Source organism: Lytechinus variegatus, chromosome 3, assembly GCF_018143015.1.
Source record: "Lytechinus variegatus isolate NC3 chromosome 3, Lvar_3.0, whole genome shotgun sequence".
Classification (NCBI taxonomy): Eukaryota; Metazoa; Echinodermata; class Echinoidea; order Temnopleuroida; family Toxopneustidae; genus Lytechinus; species Lytechinus variegatus.
This window is the reverse complement of record NC_054742.1, coordinates 17,068,127-17,092,942: the sequence shown is the minus strand read 5'-3', so window position 1 is coordinate 17,092,942 and position 24,816 is coordinate 17,068,127. Positions and strand designations below refer to the sequence as shown.

General features: G+C 35.2%; 1 protein-coding gene across 3 annotated transcripts in view; it reads left to right on the top strand.

Annotated features, from left to right (window-relative positions):
- The first annotated feature begins 878 nt into the window (after positions 1–878).
- LOC121410359 (glycerol-3-phosphate dehydrogenase [NAD(+)], cytoplasmic-like) overlaps positions 879–24,816 on the top strand; it is a 39,623-nt gene continuing 15,685 nt past the window's right edge. For all 3 annotated transcript variants that reach the window (XR_005969322.1, XM_041602391.1, XM_041602392.1), the window contains exons 1-2: positions 879–1,058; positions 14,646–14,823. Coding sequence is in view for 2 of the 3 variants with exons in the window: in XM_041602391.1 (XP_041458325.1) it covers positions 1,006–1,058; positions 14,646–14,823 (231 nt within the window). In the remaining variant the exon portion in view is untranslated. The remainder of the gene's footprint in view (positions 1,059–14,645; positions 14,824–24,816) is intronic.

Below are 24,816 nucleotides of genomic sequence, written 5' to 3'. Positions count from 1 at the left end.
ACCAAACATAAAATGAAGATGCTCCTGAAAAGTCACTCACTAGTTTTTGAGATGTCAATAGTGTGATCTGGATCAAATTTACAAACTCAGAATAGTTTTTGGAGCTAGGGGAAGCAATCCAAATTCCAACACCAACGCCATATGAAAATGATGACTATTTTCCTATTTTAAGCGCAGGATTAAGTCCATATTCCATTCTGAAAAAGGATCCTAATGAGTGCGATAAATTTGTGAATAGGCAAAAAGAATAATGCAAGCACGCAGTGCATTGGATTCAGACCATAAAACTGGCAGTTTACAGAGCATTTCTTTTTGAATGAATTTGTTAATCAAACAAAATAATTAAAGTTCGATGTCCGAGCTGAAATATGTTTCGTGTATTGGCTTCAAAACTTGATATTTTAAGCTCCATATCGGCCTAATGAGCAATATATAATCTAATCGACCAAGAGGCAATGCGAGCGCGAATATCTAGTGACATGAAAGAATTTTTAATTTAGTTTCTTAGTCGCCTCCGGCCATATTTTTTTTCTCGTCTTCCTCCTCTTATTTTTCTTCTTCCTTTTTCCCTCCACACGTTCCCCTTCTTTTTTTATTCTTTCTTTTCCCTTTTTTTTTACTCCGCCAATATGGGGGCCCGAGCCCCTGCCCCCCCCCCCCCCCGGATCCGCCTATGCATTACAGTGTGATGATTATGTTGGGATGAGTTGGGTAAAGTTAGCGACTACTTATGCCTCTAAAACGAAGGATTTACCGTCCCCAGGCCAAAGGCCAAATCATCACCCCCTGCCCCCCCCCCCCAATATCGACCAAAAATGCACTACGAATGTGTATGCGTGTATAGCATTCTTTCGTACACAAGCTGTTACGTACCGTACTGATCTTTCACATTATGCCCTTTATCGCGCGGCAGCTGATCTGATCAAACGTGAGCAAGTTCAATCGGTCGTGTGCTACTTTTTGGAAAACTAAACTCTCTCCAAATCCAAGATAGCCTGTGAAAAGATGAGCAACGAATCCACACCTCGAAAAGTTTGCATAATCGGGTCTGGCAACTGGTAAGTACCCTCTCATTTCAGTCTACATGGTGATAGATAAAAACCTCCTATATTACAACAAGGAATGTATGCATACCGTACCTTTACATGGGGATTTAGCTCGGATGCAATTCAAATTAATTCGACACGGAATTGTCATATCTCCATTACGAATGTGTGTATAAAAATTGTATGGACTAGATAATGGCAGTGGCTAACCCAGAGAGCGCCGGACCGTGAAGCGGGCCGGACCCCCGGCGCTCTCTGTCTGGGTTGATAATTATTTACAATCAATATTTAAATTCTATTATTCAATAAATGATAATTTTAATCTATGATTAAAAGTATGAATTGTTCATCAAAATGGTACTTGAAGCCACAGTGCAGTGGTAAATCATCCATCAGACCATAGACTGTGTACAACGGAATCGCGCAGATCATGTCATGACTAGTACTTGGTCGCCAAAATAATTCCCTGGGACTGCTTGCGAAAGTATCGATAGTGATAACGATATCCGGTCACATTGTATACGTGAGAAATGGTCTTGGTTTGCAATCAGATCGCTCCAGTATCGATCGAAAATTAATGAGACTCGGCAATTTCATGCAAATTCAAGTGATGCTCCGAAACCCGGAAATCAATTGACTTTGCAGTTTGTGCACGTTACGATAGACTCTACAAACTCCAACGAACACGATGCGATATCGACGCTAATTCATAAGGTTTTGACAGAAAAGCAGGAAGTAATAGAAATTTGCTTACCTGTGCGGTATCGGTAAGAAAATAGATCCCCCGAGAATACTTTCATAATTCATATAAAATATAGATGAGTGAAATTCTTGGTCGATTTTGGTACGAGGTGATAGAGAATTGCACACCTGTTTTGGTGGAATACTTTGTGGGGCAATGTAGCCTGGAGGCGTTCTGGGGTAAAAATCATAGTACTATTCGTACCTTTACCCCCTAACGCCTGGCGCTTGGCCCTATAGGGCCGCACGTAGCCAAGGAAAATGCAACTATACAAATGCACCAAACAGCGCCTTATAATTTGAATCTGACGTTAACACTTCTGTACATGGGTAAAAATATCGGTTAGCAACGATTGGTTCATATAAAATTTACTGAAATTGAAAGAAATGGCAGAAATGGGATGAAGAAATAAAAGTAGAAGAGAGTTTACTCACATTTGTTGTCTTCGCCATCTTGGATCCATTGTTAATGCAACCTAGTTACGTGACGCTTATAGAGGGCGGCAAAATCAAGTGCTAAAATGTCCCGCTTCAACCACTGAACTAGGGGGGTGTTTCATCAATATTGTCACGCGACAACTGTCAGAATTTGGCCGATTTGGGGGTATCTGTTGAATTACAATCAAAACTTCAAAAGTTTTTTGATATGATTCATGAAACTTGGACAATTTTGGCACGATGTATTGATATCCTGGTCTTCCTATAAATATTACAACCCGGTCAAATTTAAAGAGATTTTATCTCAACCCATTTGGAATAATTCATTAGTAAAAATAGATGGTAAATTGATATTTTTCAAACACTGGTTTGATAAAGGAATTAAGTCGATTGGGGATTGTCTTAATATAAATGGATGTTTTCGATCTTTTGAAGAAATGCAGCTAAGTTTTAATTTACATATAAACCAATTTATGCGTTATTACGCTATTTTTGATTCTATAAAGTCAACCTGGTCAAAAATGTTTACCCAGCGTAACCCCGCATTTTCTTCTGAAGACAGGAAACTCTCTTTATTTTTATCACAAAAGAAACCAACAAAATTTTGTTATTCTATATTTGTAAATAATGTATGTTTAAAATTGGAAAATACCAATCACTTAGATAAATGGGAAAGTGACCTAAATTTAAGTTTAAAAACACTAATTCAGTGGCAAGACCGTTTTAAAATATTATATAGGGCGACCTTGGATACCAAGATACGTTCATTTCAGTTCAAGTTTATTCACAGACGTATAGCAACCAATTATTTTTTGTTTCGCATTGGGATAAAACGTTCACCTAGTTGTAATTTTTGTAAATACGAAACTCAAGATCTTATGCACCTGTTTTTCTGTTGCCCAGTTGTTAAATTATTTTGGAATGAAGTGTACAAATGGTTAGTTAATTTAAACATTCTTACTTTGCCTTTTTCAGTTTTGGATATTTGTTTTGGAGTCAAAATAAAAAATAGTCTTATTAATACCATTATATTTTACGCAAAATTCTTTATTTATAAGCAAAAATACAATGAGAAAATCTTAGTCTTCAAACAATTTAAAAATGAAATTATTTTTTTAGAAAAAGTAGAGCGAGCAATCGCAGTAAAACAAGGCAAACTTTCAGTTCACTTTGATAAATGGAATTCTGTAAACAAGTATCAAGATATTCTTGCTGAATTGTAACACTTTTTTTTATACTTATGTATATGATTTATTTATTGCTGTTATTATTTATGTATATTGTGATTTGATTTTGAAGCAATAAAATTTATAATAAAAAAAAAAAAAAAAACATGGACATAAAAGTAATCAAGTATCAGTGAACATCCTGTGCGCATTTTAGGTCACATGACCAAGGTCAAAGGTCAATGAACTTTGGCCATAATGGGGGTATCTGTTGAATTACCATCATAACTTCGCAAGTTTATTGATCTGACTTTTGAAACTTGGACATAAGGTTAATCAAGTATCACTGAACATTTTGTGCAAGTTTCAGGTCTCATGATTAAGGTAAAAGGTCATTTAGGGTCAATGAACTTTGGCCGAATTGGGGGTATCTGTTGAATTACCATCATAACTTTGAAAGTTTATTGGTCTAGTTCGTTAAACTTCGACATTAGAGTAATCAAGTATCACTGAACATCCTGTGTGCATTTCAGGTCACCTGACCAAGGTCAAAGGTCAATGAACTTTGGCCATGTTGGTTTTTTTTTGTTGAATAACTATCATATCTCTGTAAGTTTATTGGTCTAGTTCATAAAAAGTGGACATAAGAGTAACCATGTATCACTGAACATCTTGTGCGAGTTAGAGTAGTATTCAAAGTCAACACTGCTGCTATATTGAACCGCGTGATGCAGGTGAGACGGCCAGATGCATTCCACTTGTTTCAGAGTATGCTTATTGTATCATTCCACATAATCCAGATTTTTTTACGCATCAGTGACCATTACCTTTAGGAAATAGCGCGTTCTATTTAAAAGTGCAAAATAGCCCTTATTTCCTTGTTTTCGTTCATTTTGGTCTAATATATTCAGGGTTTGCTAATGGTAACGTCCTTCATGAGTCACAGGTTTGTTACGCATCAGTGACCATTACTCCTAGAAATAGCGCCCTCTATTGAAAAGTGTTGAAAAAATGGCCATAACTTCTTTGTTTTCAATCATTTTGGTCTCATATTTTCAGAGTTTGCCTCTAGTATCATCCCTCATATTTTAAATGGTTTTTACACATCAGTGATCGTTACCTTGTCTCAAAATGTAAAATTGTCTTAACTTGTTTTAATTTATTTTGGTCTTATGTTTTCAGGGTTTGCCAATTGTATCATTCCACATAATCCACCTTTGTTTTACGCATCAGTGACAATTCTTTTAACAAATAGCGCCCTCTTATATTTTGAAAATGTATATCATCTATTATAATAGTTTTCTATTTCCTTCTGTTTCTTGCCCTCTATTAAATCACAGGTGTCAATGCATGCACATCGTTCTGAAACGATTGCAGTTCTAGTTTAGATATGATGTTCTTCATTAAAGTTATATTAAAGAATTCCAACATTAAAATTGGCATAATATAAGTTGTGCATTTTTTAGGCTACAAAAATATCTTTTTCTGTAAGCAATATCAAATTCAAAACCAGCAACCACTAATACATGTACACACTGATTCATGTACACACTAAAACTCCTTACATGTACATACAGTAGAATACTGAGCTGTATTCACACTTAAAAACAAAAATCATATTGTAATGAGATACAATGGCATGTAAAAAGTTTAAAAACCCTGGGAGAAATATTTCTTCATGTTTTAATATAATTATTCAATTTCCAGGAACATAATTTGAATTTGTGTACGTATATGTACGTGTGGACTTAGATCCTACATGTATGTATGTTTGGGTATGTACATGTATGCAGTATGGATTTTATCTGTGTGTGTTTCTATGTGATTCTAATTATTTCAGAACACTATTTTCATTTGTTGAGGTTAAAAACAACTAAAATTATTGGAAAAAAAATAATTATAAATCAAGGCTCCACATTAACTTTTTTTGGTGGTGGCCCATTCGGGCCACCAAAAGCCTTCAAATAATTTTTTTTTTGGTGGCCCATTAGTAAAGTTTGGTGGCCCGAAAAATATAAAGAAAAACATTAATTAAAAATGAATATAAAACAAATTCTGAAATATTAATTCTGCAGCCACTACCACTAAGTTACTTTCACTTTGCACATCTTGTATGTAAATCATGCTTGCTGTTATTTTTCTTTGCTTATTGATTTGTGGTAATATATAAATTGTTCTATCATTGTAAATATGAAATGATTGAAAGAGAACAAAAGAATTGTATTGTTCCCAGGTATTATATACTATATATTATAGCAGGAGAAAATCATAGAAAAATATGCTGCAAAATTAGAATAATGCATAAAGGGGGAAACAAAAATAATTTTTAGAATTGTATGTTGAAAAAAAAAAATAAAATAAAATAAATAAGGGAAATACGACGGAAAAAAAAGAACAGGAAAAAAAAATTTAGAGAAAAAAAAAGAAAATGAAAGAAAAATGAATAAGACAAAATTAATAAAAGATGGGGAAAATTATTATTATTCAGTAGAAACATATTCTTTAATCAGGCATATTCAATGGGAAGGGGTATAAATGGTTTAGTCACTATAAAAAATGAAAGAAAAAAATAAGAAAGCGGCAAAAGTTATATCTGGAAAAACAGCGAGAAAAGTCCTTCCCTATATTTGTCAAAATGATGGAAAATTCACATTTTATATCAATGAAATGCCTTCCCAAAGTATATACTTCTTTTAAGAGTGGTTTAAGAAGTCATTTATAAACAAAAAAGAAAGAAGCTGTCTGTTTATTTTTGGCTAGAAACAACACAGCTTCGAAAGAAACCAAATATCAACATACATACAAAAGCACACGTGGGACTGTGATGTACTCACCTATGAGTTTTATGTGTATTAATGCATTTGGAAATCAGACTTTTTGAGTCAAAAGAGAGGTCATAATTCCTCTTTTTAATGCCTGCAAATAATCAGGATTTAGTAATATAGACTGAAGAAAGGGCATTTCATTGGTGTAAAATGTGACTTTGACGTAGATTTTCAAAGTTCTGTGGAAGATTTCTTTATAGCAGTAACATTTTGTATCGCAGAGCTCTGAATAGTCTGCTAGCGCACAGCTAGCTACATGTAGCTGCAGTGGTTTCATGCATGCAAGTGCGATCACGCACGCCAGACGGCTGGCGCAGCAGGCTGAATATATACTGTATGCTGTAGTGGTAGGCCTCCATACTGTCATGACTATGCAATCTTTGTGTGTGTATTTGTGTGTAGATTAACAAAAAGGGCACATGACGAATTGGCTTGCAATTTCAACTGTAGAAAGTTGATAAATGCGTGCAAAATAGGGAGAAAAATTGCGCTACTTTGAAAATTATTGGTTGCCCGATTCAGGCCACCAAAACTTAACATTTTTTCAATAATGGTTGCCCGAGGTGAATTTCTGGTGGCCCCGGGCCACCGCTAATGTCGAGCCTTGTATAAATCATATTTCCTGTTTTTTACATATTTACCGGACGCCCATCTTATTTACCGGACGGTATTTACCACCAGTAATTACCGCTACCGGTATTTACCGCCCAACCCTGTCAAAAAGTACCTAGAAATGTCATCAAAAGTATGGTTCAAATTGCACCATTTGACATACGAAATTCAGAAAGCGTCACGCCAGGTTGTGACTGTAAATTAGTAATTAGGGACAGTGATTTTCCGTTTGAAAAATTGTCTTTTCCGTTTCAGAAAATCTTTAATTCCGTTTCGGCATGTCAGAAAACGGAAATTCTGTTTCTCCATAGACTTTGTGTAATGTACATAAAGAAATTAACGATTCTGTTTACCCATTCAGTAGCAATAACACAAGTTAGCACTCGCACTGGTCAAAATTTGTATCTGCCACTGTATCAACAACGCAGGAGTATCTGCTCTAATCAGATCTATGCGGGTACAAAAAATATTTTGACAAACAACATGACTACATCCTCACCTTTCACATTTTAGCATTATTTCATGGTTGAATGAAATTTCATAGATAATTTAGTGGGGTTTGGACAGGGGCGTAGATAGCGGGGGGGATGGGGGGATGCATCCCCCCAGAATTTTAGGTGGGGGGGATGGTGTGTACAATCATCCCCCCCAGGTTTCGGTGGGGGAAGAAGCAAAACTATACAGTAATAAAGCAATGAATGCTAGTTAAAATCAATCAATAATAATAGCAGTAATAATCATAACGTACAGCAATGACAAACATGATCAAAATTGGACTTTTATTCAGAGTCAATCATCTTATATGCATTTACAACTTGCAAGTTTTAAGTAATAACAACTGTCTTGCGTCGTCATATACATTTAAGGATCGTTATTCAGAGTTTCACCAAGTACATTTCCTTATAATAATTATGTATTTGCAAAGGAGATAAGTTCAAAATATTTCATTACAGATTTAAGAAAGTGTCGCTTAATCACTCCCTTTCAGAGCAATTGCTTTCATAACACATTAACACTGTTCAAACGAATTAATAAGAAATTACCTATACACATACACTGACCCTTTTCCCTGCTGGCCATGTCCTCAACCCCTACTTTGCAAAGGAAAGGTGAAAATTTTCAGTCTCTAAGGAGCGAATTAGTAAATGAATGATTTTGGAATGAAAGTGCAAATTTTGGATGGCCTCAGTGATATCCGAGGTTTTTTTCACTCAATATTCACTCTTTCATATATTCACTCCTTAAAGAGTGAACTATTTCACTAATTTTTTCAGAGTACTTTGCGCTTTTCAAAGAAGGTAGAATCATCCAATATATAGACATGCCTTAATTCACGAAGGCAGATTGAATCAATCCATGGATAAGATTAAAGGAAACCAAAACCCAAGAAGAGAAGTAATCTTATTGGAAAGAGTAATATGAGAGGAACAATTTAAAAAAAAGTTTCATCAAAATCGGGTATAAAATAAGCAAGTTATTGGAGTTTGAAAACTCTTGATGTACTTTCTATGGGCATCCTCAAATTGGCAAACGTGCTTCAAAATGGCTGATTTTGTGGACAACTCTCCATTTGTTTTGTACACAAATTTTCAGATTTTCCTCATCATCTTTCAAATTGCATCTTGCATCCTTCTGAGCACAACATATGTCATGGGAAAATATAATCCACACCATATATGTCAAGGTCAGGAAGAGATAATGTGAAATATGTAAAATAAAGGGGAATATCTGAAAATATGTGTACAAAACAAATGGAGAGTTGTCCACAGAATCAGCCATTTTGAAGCACGTTTGCCAATTTGAGGATCGACACAGTAAGTACAACAAGACATTTTAATCATCCATAACTTTCTTATTTCATAACCGATTTTGATGGAACTTTTTTTAGATTGTTCCTCTCATTTTACTCTATCCAATAAGATTGCTCTTCTTCTTGGGTTTTGGTTTCCTTTAATTTATGGTCTAAGATCACAGAACAAGCCTAACTCGACCCTCAGCGTGTTCATTGTCGGACCTTTGACAAAAAACATAATCATCTCGCGCATTAACGCGATAAAAATTATCTATATAGTTTACTTCCGACAACCCGGTGAGGTTTATTTCATTTCCATACTTAATTCAATCAAGCCTTTGTAATCATGGTAATTTTAAACAGAGTGTGCTTATCATTTTAGTGTCCGCATATCTGCACGTGGATAAGAAATATAATGTTGAGCTTTTTTTTATTTTACCCCTATTACTATAATTGTAATTGATATTTTTTTAGCCATTTGGCTGTTTATTTGTTTATTCCTTTAGTTGTTGATTCATTCGTTTGATCATTAACAATATCGCTACTTTTAAAAGAGTATACTACTATGCTAGTAAAATAAGGAATACTAGTTATTCTAGATCATGTTTAGCAGGACTGTCATGACCAAGATGATAACTAGACATCCGACAAATGACCCCTGGCAAATGACATTTCTCTTATGATCATCTTTACTCATTGTCATTAATCAAACAAAAGATTACTGCCATGAAAAATGTGCAAGGAAGTTTGTTTATTACTGGATGCCCTGTTTATTGCTGAAAGCAAAGTGATTAAAAGACACACGAGATAATCCATGAGGCAGATCGTGTTATTTTGTTATCTTTAACTCGTCTGCTTTGGCCCATGATATTTTGTTTTTATCGGGTACATTATCTCCTTCATATTCTTTATATTTATATATTAATTATATATATATATATATATATATATATAATTAATATATAAATATAAAGAATATGAAGGAGATAATGTACTCGATATATATATATGTGTATATATATATATATATATTTATATATAAATATATATAATATATATATATATAAATATATATATATATAAATATATATATATATATATATATATATATATATATATATATATAAAATATGACCCAGCTAGGGATCATCCCCCCCAGGTCTAAGGACCTGTCTACGCCACTGGGTTTGGACATCGTTTCGAGCAGTCAACGATTTTGTTCTATCTGCCATTTGGATTTCACAAGATCGTGCTGTACATTTTCAAACGTAGAGGGCAGCAAAACACGACCTGCATGTGAATTTTTTCGATACGGCCGATCGACCGTACCCCGCCAGAGCGGCCGGGAAGGACGAGGGTGAGGGGTACGATCGAGTGTGAAGGAGTAAAGAGCAGTCATGATGTGTGGATTTTGTTGTGATTGTGGTGAAGTGAGATCATGTTTTGTGGCCATTTAATATTCGTATTTTGTTGAGATATTGGTGTAATTTATGATGCTGTTCTGTGTATTCTGAGGAAAGATATGTTTTCTGTGATTTTTCGTTTGAAATGCCACTTTCTGTTTCAAAAGGCCATTTCCATTAATTCCGTCCGTTTTCCGCGATCGCGGAAAATAGTCAAGAGACTTAAGAGAGCTGGTGTCTTGTGATCGTGGGTGTGACTGTTCTGTGTTCATTGTTAATTTTACATGTATGAGAGCATGGGGGAATCTTTTTATCGGCTTTTTGAAACAGTTGAGCGACATCTCATTCTTACGTACATGTAGAGTGGTTCTATCAGAGACCCTTTCATGCAACAGGCTCTTGAATTAGTTAATAAGTCATTGTTGGTGCAGAAGTCAGAAGTACCTCGGCCAGGCCCAGGTGGTGGTTCGTGCTTGCTACTCTACACAAACCAATCATCAGGTTGAGATTGAGTCTGACTGTAAATTGTAAGAATCAATATTTAAAAAAGATTAAATTATATAAAAAAATGTTTAATATGTTAAATTATTAAAATAATAATTCACCATGACTCACTCGCAATGACTGCACTGCCAATCCAAAAACATTACTTCGCAATATGTGTATTGAAGTATTGATGTGGCTGCCGGCCACGCATACATGTACTTACGATTACGATGTTTATTTTTCAAATGGCAGTAAATTTTTCAATAGCGTTGAAATTAAACTTGTTTCTCAATATTTCTTTATTTTTTAATTTTAAAGGGATACTATGGTCTGAAAACATTTATATCTTAATAGAGTAAAACAGAGCAGGGGCTATGTACATAAGCATTTTCCCGATTGCCCGGGGCAAGTAAAAGTTAGAGATGGGCAAATGTTTTGACATAAAGACCAAAACTACATGCCCAAATTGGGAAAGCAAAATTCTCACAGCTGAATGATTAGGGTCGATATTTTTTATATCATATCGACTTTAATTTTGGTCATAGTGGGCAAGATAAAATCACTTTGGAAAAAGCCATGCAATAAGAAGGTACATCAGTTCATGTCAAAAGAGAGAAAAGAAGTTCAATTGTTTATAAAACCACAATACTTTCTTTTGAAGAGGTAAAACTTTTTTTCTAGGATTTCTTCAGGCAAGTGAAATAGATTTTTTGGCAAGTATATTCCAACTATTTAAAAATGACTTACCCAGCCGGGAAAGTGCTTCTAAAAAGTTATTTAGCACCTTGCAGAGCAAAATGCTTAGAACTTCGTCAAAATCTGATAAAAAATAAACAAAGTTATTGAATTTGAAAGTTTATCAATATTTTGTAAAAAACAGTTAAACGTTCTCGCCAGGTTCATTCACATATTTTTTTACTAAATTCACATATTGATTGATAATTTACTCCATACTTTTTCAATGTCTGGATCTCTACATCTTTTGAAATTGCAATTGATTTTGTGAATACGTGTTTAGTCAACCATTGTTTCTTATGTCGATGACAGACTATGTCTCTGTACCGGACGTTAGTCTCTCACGGCCCATGCCTTATCTAAATCCCAAGATTGTTTGTTACGAGGCCAGGCTTCCAAATAATGGGCATCTGCATTCATTAGATGGGGTCCCAAATTTCTAGTTGTATAATTTGGATGTTTTTAATTTTCAGATACTCAATGAAACTATATACTATCAATATAAACTTTCATAATTGATGGACTCTGTTGATGATGTTTATACTTCGTATCCATTAAGATTCAGTTTTTAATATGAATTATAAGTAATTTTATTTGAATTCTTTACTCACCCATAAAATAATGATCATGAGCGTGAGAAATGTTCTTGTTCTTATCAGTTACAATTTAAAATGTGTTTTAAAAGTAGCTCAGCAGTTAAGCAGAATTTTTTATACATACTACACTGATGTACCAAATTACAGCATGTGTGAAAGAGGGGGGGGGGGGGGTCGAAGGGAGAGAGCAAAGGGATGGGGGTCATTGGCAATGGAAAGGAGGTGTTGAGTAGGTTAGATCGTGGGCCTTGGGGAAATTGTTGGAAAGAATGTTTGAAGCGAATAAAATCAATAAACATTTATGGATATGTCTACTGCTGATTATGATTATCTTATGTTATTTTTGCAATTTCAAAAATGCTTTCTTTTCATCAAACCTTCAATATTTTTTTTTTCTGCTTTTATTGAAACCAACTTATAGTCAGGATTCAATTTCCCCTTTAAAACAAAATTTTGCAACATTTGAAAAATTTGAAGTCAACTTCAATACTTCAAGCAATGTAAAAACCATGCAAGAATGATCTTTAATTGACCATTGCTACATGTCTTTGCCATTTGATCACAAACCTGTGTGTTATGACACCCTGCTGTTTTAACTTGTGTAGGCCTATATATATTTTTTTGGGGGAAATGGGCAAATTATTGTTGGCTATTAGGTTGACAGTCACATACTTATAGAATTGTACATAGATAGCTAGCAGTGACATGATAAAAAAACTCATCACAACACTTCAAATTAATATTGTTTCTAAAGGCTTAAATTTTTACCCATCTCAAACAACAAATGGACATTACATGTGAAATTTTCATCTTTGAATAAAATATCTTTTGGAAATCTTTTCTTCATTTCTCTGTTTGAAATTGAAAACTACTATTATTTTGTATTCTGTTGCTCTGGAAACAGTTGTGCCAAGGGATCAAAGCAAAATAATTCCAGGACCCCACTGGTTTCAAGTCTGTCATCGGTTAATGCTATTTATGCCATCTCCTCTCGATTACCCCCCCCCCCTCTCTTTCTACCATGTCTACAGATAATTTCAGTTTGTCTTGTATTTAGTTTTGAAGAAGTTTGCTTCCTTTGAAAAAGGTAGGGTGAAAAAAAGGAATAAATAGGCCTAATGTTATTGAGTAGGTGTTATAGTAAGTATATTTTGATAGTTTTTTTTAGTAATTGTGTGTTTGTGATACAATACAGTGCGTATCAAAAAAAAGTTTACACTTTGAAGAAATCCTGTAAAATTATATATTTGTAATATCCTGAAGATTTTTCCACATTCTATCATAGGTACAGACCCATTTAAGCAAATGACGATATAACTATCGAAAAATATTTCCGCTTGAGTGAGCACCACTTACTTTTGAAAAGTTAGTGAAAAATGATTTGCGCAGAACTTTAAAAAAGCTATGCGAATAAAAGTAAACCTTTATTATGAAGAACACGTAGAATTTAGCAAGTAAAATTGGTTTGAAGATATCTTTGACCTCTTTTAACTTGTTTCCTTGGCCAATACACTTCGAAAAGTGCATTGCGCCCCACCCCACTCCCCCACACACCAAGACCATCAAGACGATATTTGATTTACACTGAGCTGTGATTTACTTAAAATGAATTAGGCTTGATTTTCATTTTGTTAATCATTGTCAAGCTTGGGAAAAATGTGGAGAAACAAGTATTATATGAAAAATTAAATGTCAGCCCACTTTAAATAATAAAACTTAGTGAAAAGGTGCTGGAGAGGTCTGATGTAAACTTTTGTTCAGATTCAGTTATGTCCTCAAATCCAGCTGGCACAAAAAGGGTAAAAGTTGTCCTTACTAAGTGTTGAAATTTCAATTTGGGTGGCAAATTTGTTTAATGCTTGAATGTATCTGTTTTATAAGTGCAAGGGAAATGTAGGAAAAATGTATCGTAGGGTAAGTTTGATTTCGCCCTTTCCCCTTGACACTGCGTGAAAACGAGCATTTCTGCGCAAACAGATTTCTGCGAGCTTTACAAAAATGGACAGTGCTCACTCAAGTGTAACATTCTGTCAAAACTTTTACTTTCATTGGATAGATGAAACCCAAACCCAAGATTACATGTGAAAAATTTACCCACATGTTGTATATTTTTGAATTCCCAGAGCTTTTTCAAAGTGTAAACTTTTTTTTGATACACACTGTAGAGGGAATTGGACTTTTTTTAGCATTCCTGGTATTGTAATTATGGATGAAACATTTCGAAGTGAACAAGTGATTATAATGTTTGGAAAAAAAGATATGAGATGTACATGTAGATTGAACTGCATGAACATTGCTGTTCATTGTGAAAATCTCTTTTATCTCTTGTTCTGTCTATTCCGATAATATGCAATAAAACTATAGAACGTTACATATCTGTTACATGTATGTCATTCCAACTTTGTTATTGGACTTTGATTTCTGCTACATCATAGGTCAGGTAATTTGTAATTGTATACAATAATTTAATATTTTGATGTACAATATTCTTATTATCTTGTCTTGATCTAGAATTTCAAATTGCTGGATGGATGGTTGAAAAGTCTTGATTACAGTATACATGTTCAAAGGGGTGGTTTTATGCAATTCGCTGATGTCATTTACAAGTACATGTATTTCAGAGTTTATTGCATCCTATTTTTCTCATCACTTTAATTTTTCATTAGATATTTTTGGTAATTTTACACCTATTTTCAATGATTGTGGAGATTTGATTTGCAATGAAATGAAGTTACCTGAGATGTCAAGGTAGTTTAATACATTTCCCAGATCTTTAATAATTCAATGATGTCTATTTTGTTATAGGGGCTCAGCCATTGCCAGGATTGTTGGTAAGAATGCAAAGAAGCATCCCGAGTTTGAAGATGTTGTCTCTATGTGGGTATTTGAAGAGATGGTGAATGGAAAAAAATTGACAGAGATCATCAATACCACACATGTTAATGAGAAATATCTTCCAGGCCACACTCTGCCAGATAATGTGGTAAGTGGAAATGCATCAAGAACATATCAGATTTGAATATAAGTACATCATGCAATGTACCAATCCCCCTCCCCCCCCAAAAAAAAAATAATGGTCTTTCTCCCATGTATGATACCCTATCTTTTTTTGAAGGTCAAGTCCACCTCAGAAAAATGTTGATTTGAATCGATAGAGAAAAATCAGACAAGCACAATGGTGAAAATTTCATCAAAATCGGATGTAAAATAAGAAAGTTAAAAATGACATTTAAGTTTTGCTTATTTTCAACAAAATAGTTACATGAACGAGCCAGTTACATCAAAATGAGAGAGTCGATGATGTCACTCACTCACTGTTTCTTTTGTTTTTTATTGTTTGAATTATACAATATTTCAATTTTTACGAATTTGGCGATTAGGACGACCTTGCCTGAAGCACAAAATGTTAAAATAATGGAATTCCATGTGCTCACGGAGGAATGAAATTTCATTTCACATGACAATGACGAGAAAATAAATATATTTCATATGATAAAATACAAAAGAAATAAGTGAGTGAGTGATGTCATCAGTTCCTCATTTGCATACCGACCAAGATGTGCATATAACTGTTTTGTGAAATGAAGCAAAACTTTAAAATGCCATAACTTTCTTATTTTACATCCGATTATGATGAAATTTTCGATGTTATGCTTGTTGAATTTTTCTCTTTTTATTCAAATCAAGTTGTTGTTGGGGTGGACTTGTACTTTAATGACAACTAGTGAATCATAATAAATACAGACTATAGCTCCGAGTATTTACTGTGGATTTTATTTTATGAATTAACCCAGTGACTTCAGGAATAGAAGCAGTGATTGTGAACTGGTGAACAGCATTTCCATCATTGAGTACCTTTAAATGTAATTGATTCTAATTATTTGTGTTGGCATCCATGGGTTAGTAGTTTCAAGTTACATTGTAAGCAAACATGTACATGTAGGCATGTGCATGAACATATTTTGGGAGCTATTTCATCAACTATATGTAGAAAAAATAATATGAAGATACACAAGGTTGATTGCCATACATGTGTAGTTTGATTCCAGATAACCTTTTCAATCTTTTTGATAACTTCATATGCACGCATGTACATACTAACCCTTTTTCAGATATACGTATGACCAGGTATCTCTTGATAGATCTACCGGTACATGTACATCTGTTATGAATGATTGATGTACAGCCTGTGTGTATTGAAGGCATGTTGTAGTCAAAACATAAGAGACTATGATCTCTTGTTTCAAAGTACTGGTATGTTGATACTGTCAGGAGCATGATCGGTTAAGGATCGTTTTTAGGAACTTCTATCAAATTTGCTTTTAAAATAATCTTTGATATCTCAGGTTTAAAAAAACTTAGTTTCATGAAAATTGATGATTCCGAAAGTACCGGAATAGTCCATTTTATTCATGGGGGTGCTGCTACCTCTCATCACGGACGGACATTTCTACTCAAATTAAATTCACTCTAGTTTTATTGTTTTTAAAGTTACTCTAATTTGGTTTGGATGTTCTTGCAATCTAAACATTACTCTATTATCAGACATAATATAGTAGAAAAAAATTATTGGGAAAAATTTTTTTTGGTAGGTGTTAACATTTCCATTTTGAAATTTCCGTCCGTGATGGAAAAAAAGATTAAAAGTTTTTTTATTCTTTATCAGAATAGAAATAAAAAATAAAAAGGTGTAGAGGTATCTCTCTAAACACTGTACATCATTTTATTTGAACATAGCTGAAATCCATACATTTTATCCATATCATAAACTCAATCAAAAATGATCACGGACGGACAAAGTTAATTCACTCAAATTCATTTCACTCTAGTTTTATTGTTTTCAAAGTTACTCCAATTTTTTTAATGGTCTTGCACTCTGAACATTAATCTATCATCAAACATAAATTAATAGGAAAAAAATATGGGAAGTAAACTTTCCTTGTAGATGTTAACATTTCTGTCCGTCCGTGATGAGGGTCAATCCACATCAAATCAACCAATTTTCAGACAATTTGTCACCCGACCCTCTTCGATTTTCTTTAAACTCGCACCAAATGTTGCCCCAAGTGTCTGACGGAAAAATCTGAAATATTTTGCCCCAAGGTCAAATGGTTGCTAAGATAGGGCCTCCCATAGCAACCAATGCGCACTCAAAGAAATTATTTTAAATAAAATTGCCTATTTTTGATTGACTACTGCAGCAAAGTTTGATTGATTACAGTCTTCATTTTAAGTAAATTGGAAGAACTTTTTGGTCTAAACATGCAGAGTATACTGTAGCGCGGACCTGTCAACCGGATTTCGCACACGAGGTCACCGAAAATGGCATTAAGGATCTGTGTCAATGATTTCAGAAGCATGTTTGGAGGCTCATAAATCCAAAACTAAATTAGCTTAGAACCAAATATTATGCACATTTATGGACTTTCATATACTCAACAGAATTACAAAAAATTGAGATAAGATTGTGTCGTTTTCCTGTAGGGCGCCCTCAAAGTTGGATTTTTTTCAAAAGATGCCAAGTTCAAGGTCACGAATCACCTCCCGTCCCATCGAGGAGGGGGACCAATTTCTGTGTTTTGATAGACATTTACCCATATTTTCAAGTGTTACTTGAGAAATTTTGCTACCGGAATGTTTAGGGGCTGATTTGCGCATTCCAAAATGGTCGTAAACACCCTAAATTTGACGTCAATGACACATACATGCTTTTCAACACTTTTCAAATTGTGATAACTCAAAGATGAAATGCCAAAAGACATTGATATCTTCTGTGATGATAGTCTGTAATTGGTATTAAAAGGATATATCTTCAGAAATAGTTTTTATTGTTGGTAATGACCTTGAAAACACACCTAAAATCCAATAAAAACAGTAAGTTGGCTAATTTTCCAGAATCATATGGGATTCAAATGGTGTTTACATTGACTTTCAAATGGGTGTCATTTCAATACAAAGGGTGAGCTTAAGCCAAAACTTGAAAGACATGTTCAACTTTTGGTCTACTTTAAGCAACATGAAATATTTGAACTCAAAACTATATCATTTGACCTTGAAATTATTCCAAATATAGCTAATTATTGCTTCGTAATTAGCATATGGAAATCACGCGAGTACATTGCACTTTGCAACACATTTCAAAATGGATTTTCTCATAGAGAGAATACCTGATCAGGCTGATATTTGCAGTATTGGTAGTCTGTAATGAGTTCTTGGAGGATCTACAGATTAAGTACCTATTCTCTCATGACAATGACCTTGAAAATACAGCTGAAAATCATGAAAATCAATAAATCATACAATTTTCATTAGTAATCTGATTTTACCCACTTTTCATTGTGTGTTATTCCATCTTAGATTGTGAGCTCATGCTGATAATTGCAAATCATGTTCCACTTTTGGTCTACTTTAAGCTACATAAAATATTTGAACTCAAAACCTTATCATTTGACCTTGAAATTGTTCCAAATATAGCTATTTGTGCTTCATAAGTAGCATATTCAAATCACACATGTACTTTGCAACACATTTCAAATTGGATTTTCTCAAAGAGAGAATACCTGATCAGGCTGATATTTGCAGTATTAGTAGTCTGTAATGAGTTCTTAGAGTATCTACAGATCAAGGAACTATTCTTTCATGACAATGACCTTGAAAATACAGCTGAAAATCATGAAAAATCAATAAATCAGACTGAACTCAAAACCATATCATTTGACCTTGAAATTATTTCCAAGTATTGAAATGTGTTGCTAAGTACAATGTACATGCATGATTTGAATATATGCTACTTATGAAGCAACAAATAGCTATATTTGGAATGATTTCAAGGTCAAAAGATATGGTTTTGAGTTCAGTCTGATTTATTGATTTTTCATGATTTTCAGCTGTATTTTCAAGGTCATTGTCATGAAAGAATAGTTCCTTGATCTGTAGATCCTGCAAGAACTCATTACAGACTACTAATACTGCAAATATTAGCCTGATCAGGTATTCTCTCTTTGAGAAAATCCATTTTAAAATGTGTTGCAAAGTACATGTGTGATTTGAATATGCTACTTATGAAGCACAAATAGCTATATTTGGAACAATTTCAAGGTCAAATGATAAGGTTTTGAGTTCAAATATTTTATAGGTGGTTTCAGACCGCCTCGAAGTTCGCCAGTTCCAGGTATTCTCTGATCGGGAAATTTACCCCGATCAGAAAATACCAGGTATTTTGGTAATGTGAAAGCAAACTACGCGTAATCTCCCCGAAAGAAAATACCCGCTAAATAGTAGGTACTTGGCGAAATTACGAGAAGTTTCGTGGGGATTTTTCCAAGGTCGCAGGTATTTTGGCGATGTGAAAGCAAATTACGGGAACTTTTATCCCAGCGTGTCGTTGGACGCGGCGGCGTGGGTGGCTGCTGGGCTAGAGATTTTGAATCTCCCGCCTTGCCTGCTTATCAGACCACACTGCGCATGCTCGTAACTTCGGGAACTTATCCCGAAGGATGTGTTTAGGGGCGGTGTGAATGCAGGAATAATTAACGGGTATTTTTTAGCCTTAAAAAGTTCTCGTAATTTAACGGGGATTCTTGTGATCGAGGCGGTTTGAAACCGCCTACTGTAGCTTAAAGTAGACCAAAAGTGGAACATGATTTGCAATTATCAGCATGAGCTCACAATCTAAGATGGAATAACACACAATGAAAAGTAGGTAAAATCAGATTACTAATGAAAATTGTATGATTTATTGATTTTCATGATTTTCAGCTGTATTTTCAAGGTCATTGTCATGAGAGAATAGGTACTTAATCTGTAGATCCTCCAAGAACTCATTACAGACTACCAATACTGCAAATATCAGCCTGATCAGGTATTCTCTCTATGAGAAAATCCATGTTGAAATGTGTTGCAAAGTGCAATGTACTCGCGCAATGTGAATATGCTACTTACGAAGCAATAATCAGCTATATTTGGAATAATTTCAAGGTCAAATGATATAGTTTTGAGTTCAAATATTTTATGTTGCTTAAAGTAGAACAAAAGTTGAACATGTCTTTCAAGTTTTGGCTTAAGCTCACCCTTTGTATTGAAATGACACCCATTTGAAAGTCAATGTAAACACCATTTGAATGCCATATGATTCTGGAAAATTAGCCAATTTACTGTTTTTATTGAATTTTAGGTGTGTTTTCAAGGTCATTACCAACAATAAAAACTATTTCTGAAGATATATCCTTTTAATACCTGTTACAGACTATCATCACAGAAGATATCAATGTCTTTTGGCATTTCATCTTTGAGTTATCACAATTTGAAAAGTGTTGAAAAGCATGTATGTGTCATTGACGTCAAATTTAGGGTGTTTACGACCATTTTGGAATGCGCAAATCAGCCCCTAAACATTCCGGTAGCAAAATTTCTCAAGTAACACTTGAAAATATGGGTAAATGTCTATAAAAACACTGAAATTGGTCCCCCTCCTTGATGGGACAGGAGGTGATCCGTGACCTTGAACTTGGCATCTTTTGAAAAAAATCCAACTTTGAGGGCGCCCTACAGGAAAACGACACAATCTTATCTCAATTATTTGTAATTCTGTTGAGTATATGAAAGTCTATAAATGTGCGTAATATTTGGTTCTAAGCTAATTTAGTTTTGGATTTATGAGCCTCCAAACATGCTTCTGAAATCATTGACACAGATGCTTAACGCCATTTTCGGTGACCTCGTGTGCAAAATCCGGTTGACAGGTCCGCGCTACAGTATACTCTGCATGTTTAGACCAAAAAGTTCTTCCAATTTACTTAAAATGAAGACTGTAATCAATCAAACTTTGCTGCAGTAGTCAATCAAAAATAGGCAATTTTATTTAAAATTATTTCTTTGAGTGCGCATTGGTTGCTATGGGAGGCCGTATCTTAGCAACCATTTGACCTTGGGGCAAAATATTTCAGATTTTTCCGTCAGACACTTGGGGCAACATTTTGGTGCGAGTTTAAAGAAAATCGAAGAGGGTCGGGTGACAAGCATTGGTTGATTTGACATGGATTGACCCATGAAATTAATGTCCGTCCGGGATCATTTTTATTAGGATAATGTCTATGGATTCAGCTTTTTATTTCTTTATCAGAATAGAAACAGAAATAAAATTGTGTAGAAGTATTTCACTGGACACTGTATATCATTTTATTTGAACATAGCTAAAATCCATACATTTTACGCATACAATAAATCAAAAAATGATCACGGACGGACATTTCATCACAGACGGACGAGTGAAATACTTGTGGAAAGACATATATGCAAATGAGAAACTTTGCTGAGCAGATTATGAATTTAATTTTAGCTTCTAATTGCAGTGAGAAGTGGCTCTGAGAATTATTCAGAACTCAAATGGAGTAACTACCTACAACCCGTCACATTTTTTTGTGATATCTTTGTTTGGCCGTTATTGGGGCTATATTTTTGTCAGGAAAAATTGTTAAACATTATTGCAGGCCTCATGCCCCCATTACTGGCCGTCATGCCCTTCTTCTTTTTGCTAAAAGTTACGGCCACTAAAAATGTGCCCTTTTTTATATGGCCGTGGTGCCCTTTTTCTCATAAATGTGCCCTTTTCTGACATATAATGTGCCCCTTTTGAAAGTCTGCACCTTTTTTTCTGAGCGAGGAAAACTTTTCTACGATCTCAAAAAGTATTCAATACCTTAGCTTTACCAGCGACGTCCAGGTGCATGTATGCAGTCTAGTCCGAAGCCGCGCCGAACGATGAGCTAGCTATACACAGCTGGCCGGCCGGCCATTGTCTGCGTGCACAAAACAATAAGAAAACACACAACCCAGCTCACTTGAGCTGATTGGACCTTCGGATAGCCAATGAAACTTTTGGGGAAACATAGAAGGCACGTGGTTCCCTTATCAGGAGAGGTCATGACTTCAGAAATAAATTGACCCCTCCCCCATCTGTGTGTGAGAGGGAGAGAGAGAGGGGGAGAAACAAAAGGATGGGAGCTGGAGAATTCCTTTCATGTTTCAAAACAACCTTGCCTCACACAATGAAAACTACATTCCAACATGCGCCCGTCTTCACCGGTACTTTCTCGACTAGTCTCCAAAAATAGACCCAGTTATACATGTAGGTTCAAATGATAAAAAATCGTAATTTTAAAAGGTATTTCAAATTAAATATATTGCAAAATATTTTTTTGAAATACATGTGTAGAATCGTGGGCAGTGCCACAAGTGGGGGCGGGGACATGGTGTGGGCAAGGGATGAAATTGTTCAAGAAATGCTCCACCTGGGGTCAGTCTCAAAGAATAGTTCATGAATGAATTGTTTACATCTTTCGGACTCGGCTGATCTGGGCTGATTCATTCATATGCAGGGGTGTGGCACTTGGAGGGATGCAAGCATAATACCAGAGTACCAGCATGGATTTTGGAAGAATTTTCATTGGAACAATAAACTGAAAGTTTTAATCTCATTTCATGTAGTTTCTTTTGATATAAATATCATGGAGAAAGGGAAAAAGGTCCTACTTTCATTTATTCTTAACATGTGACTTTGATGGAGATTTCTTCATGGGGGGAGGTCACCATAAAGTAGGTCAACTATTGTGACTTAAAAGACCTGATTCCCGACGAACAATCGAATCATTCGATTATTTTTTCAGGAAATAATTGAATGATAAAAATGACAATCGTCCCAGGCCTAACATCCATGCACCATAGCGGTCACGCACAGTTCTCAAACTTCTTTGCTATTCGTTCATAGTGTGCAGAGAGGGCGGGATACCCCATCAGCAACGGGAAATGACACAGTACAACTCCTTTGCTATTCGTTCACTGTGTGTATAGAGGGCGGGATAAATGACAAACACAGTACATGTTCCCAAAGATACTACAAGGGGAAGATCGGACACTTCGGCGATTTTTTGAAACGCTCGATAAATGCTTATGGGGAAGGGCGCCCAACAGCGTTGAGTAAGTAAACCTTCGCATATCGGCACGCGACTGTGTATAAAACGTATGGGGAAAATGAGAGAGTGGAGTTTGGAGAGGGCTCAAGAGTGGCTCGTGAAAATGTTTCCATATTTTCTTACCAAGAAACATCTGAAATATACTCATCTCAAATATAAGGGGGAAAATTTGAAGAAAAAAAATTTTGAAATGTAAAAATAGTCTATCCCTTCAACCCTTCACCATTTCTCTCATATGTTTTGTACACAACTATCTCGCGATACGCAAAGGTCAAAAAAGGTCGTTACTTACTCAACGCTGTGGGGCGCTCTTCCCGAGCGTTTCATTACGCGGTCTATGTACTGTCCGATCTTCCCCTTGTAGTATCTTTGATGTTCCTTGTATGTACATACAATGCATTTATTCCAAGTTCCACTCCCATCATATTAGTAAGCGCAGCTACCGGTAGGTCATGAAAGTAGGTCAATTTTTGAGGGTGTGATTTCTGATATTCCAGGAATCTTGATTAATTGAACTAATCGATTGTTTCCTCTGGCAAACAATCGAATGGCAAAAAGGGTATTCGTCCCAGGCCTAGTTACGAACAACTTACGAACGACCAGTGATACTTTCTTGGGTGCTAATCAGATTCACATTTAATTACATGTAGCTCAAGAAGGTATCACCAGTCGTGCGTAAAGTCGTTCATAACTTACGAACAGCTTTATGAAACACCCCCCTCCCTCCGATATATCCGTACAAGTACATGTTTAGAATTGAGTGAGTAGCATGTAGCTGGTGCAATATGATCGAAAGGCACGAGATGCGAGCAAAAAAGATGTACATCAATTACAAAATTTCTCTGAGTTGTGTTTTGATGTTGATCGTTGGAAGGTTGAATTTAGGCTTGTCCAAGTGAACACGTACATGAAAGTCACGTGGACACTACTTGAAAGAAAAAGGGCTCAGCTGCATGTAGCTAGCTGTGCACTAGCGCATCGACTATGGAAAGCCCCCGCCCCCCACGCCGCGAAACTGTAACACCTACAAATAATTTATTACATGCCCCTTAAAAAGTGGCCTTGGTGCCCCTCTGTATGGCCTTGGTGCCCTCTGCTGCCTGGCCTCAGTGAAAAAGTGCCCCTCAAAAAAGTGGCCTTGCCCCCCAAAAATCCTATTTCGAGGCCTGTTATTGGAATGCAGATAGGGTTGGAAAGCTGCATGTACATGTACATGTATACGCCCAAAAAGCAGGAAATAAAATAAGGCAAGAACAAGTACAAAGCTGTAGATTTCATCAATTCAAGCTTGCAGAAAGTGATGGAGAAGAAGTAGAATGCAATGCATAATCTGATATTAGCAGAAAAATCAATTTTTCCATGTACAAACCTATGGATTCACAATGCTTCTAACAGAACATGACATCACAGTCTTGAGGCTTGTGAAAATTACATGAATACCTTTTTTTGAAGTCCATTATGGAGCTAATTTTAAGCAAATAGCTTAATATCTGGTAAACTGTGAAAATGCATAAAGCTTGCACTGCAGTGTTTAAAAGTTTTAATAAGCTTTGGATTGATATATCAATTTCAATTTTGGATTCGGTCAGTTCCTAAATACATGAGGGCTGTTGATATTATGGGGTGTCTCCACTTTGATATGTGCAAAAGATGGATTTAAAGAGAGTCCCCCAAAAGTGTTGATCCAACAAACAAGCATAAGGATCAGCGACCTGTTGATCTTTTCGATTTAGATTTTTGACCTTAAAAAAAACCCTCTTTGCTCTTGGAAAATTAATGCCTAAAAATCATCATGATCATAAAAATACTTGTATCAATATGATCATTGATCATCTAGCTGTTGATTTGGAACCTAGTATTCTACAATTTGAAAAGACGATATTCTTAATTTGACAAGAACTGTGTTAAAAGCAATCATATGTCTAGATTATACTGTGCGTCTAGCATAGAAAACAAGTTGCTATACATCTTAAATCAAGTTGCAGCAACTTGATTAAAGTTGTAGC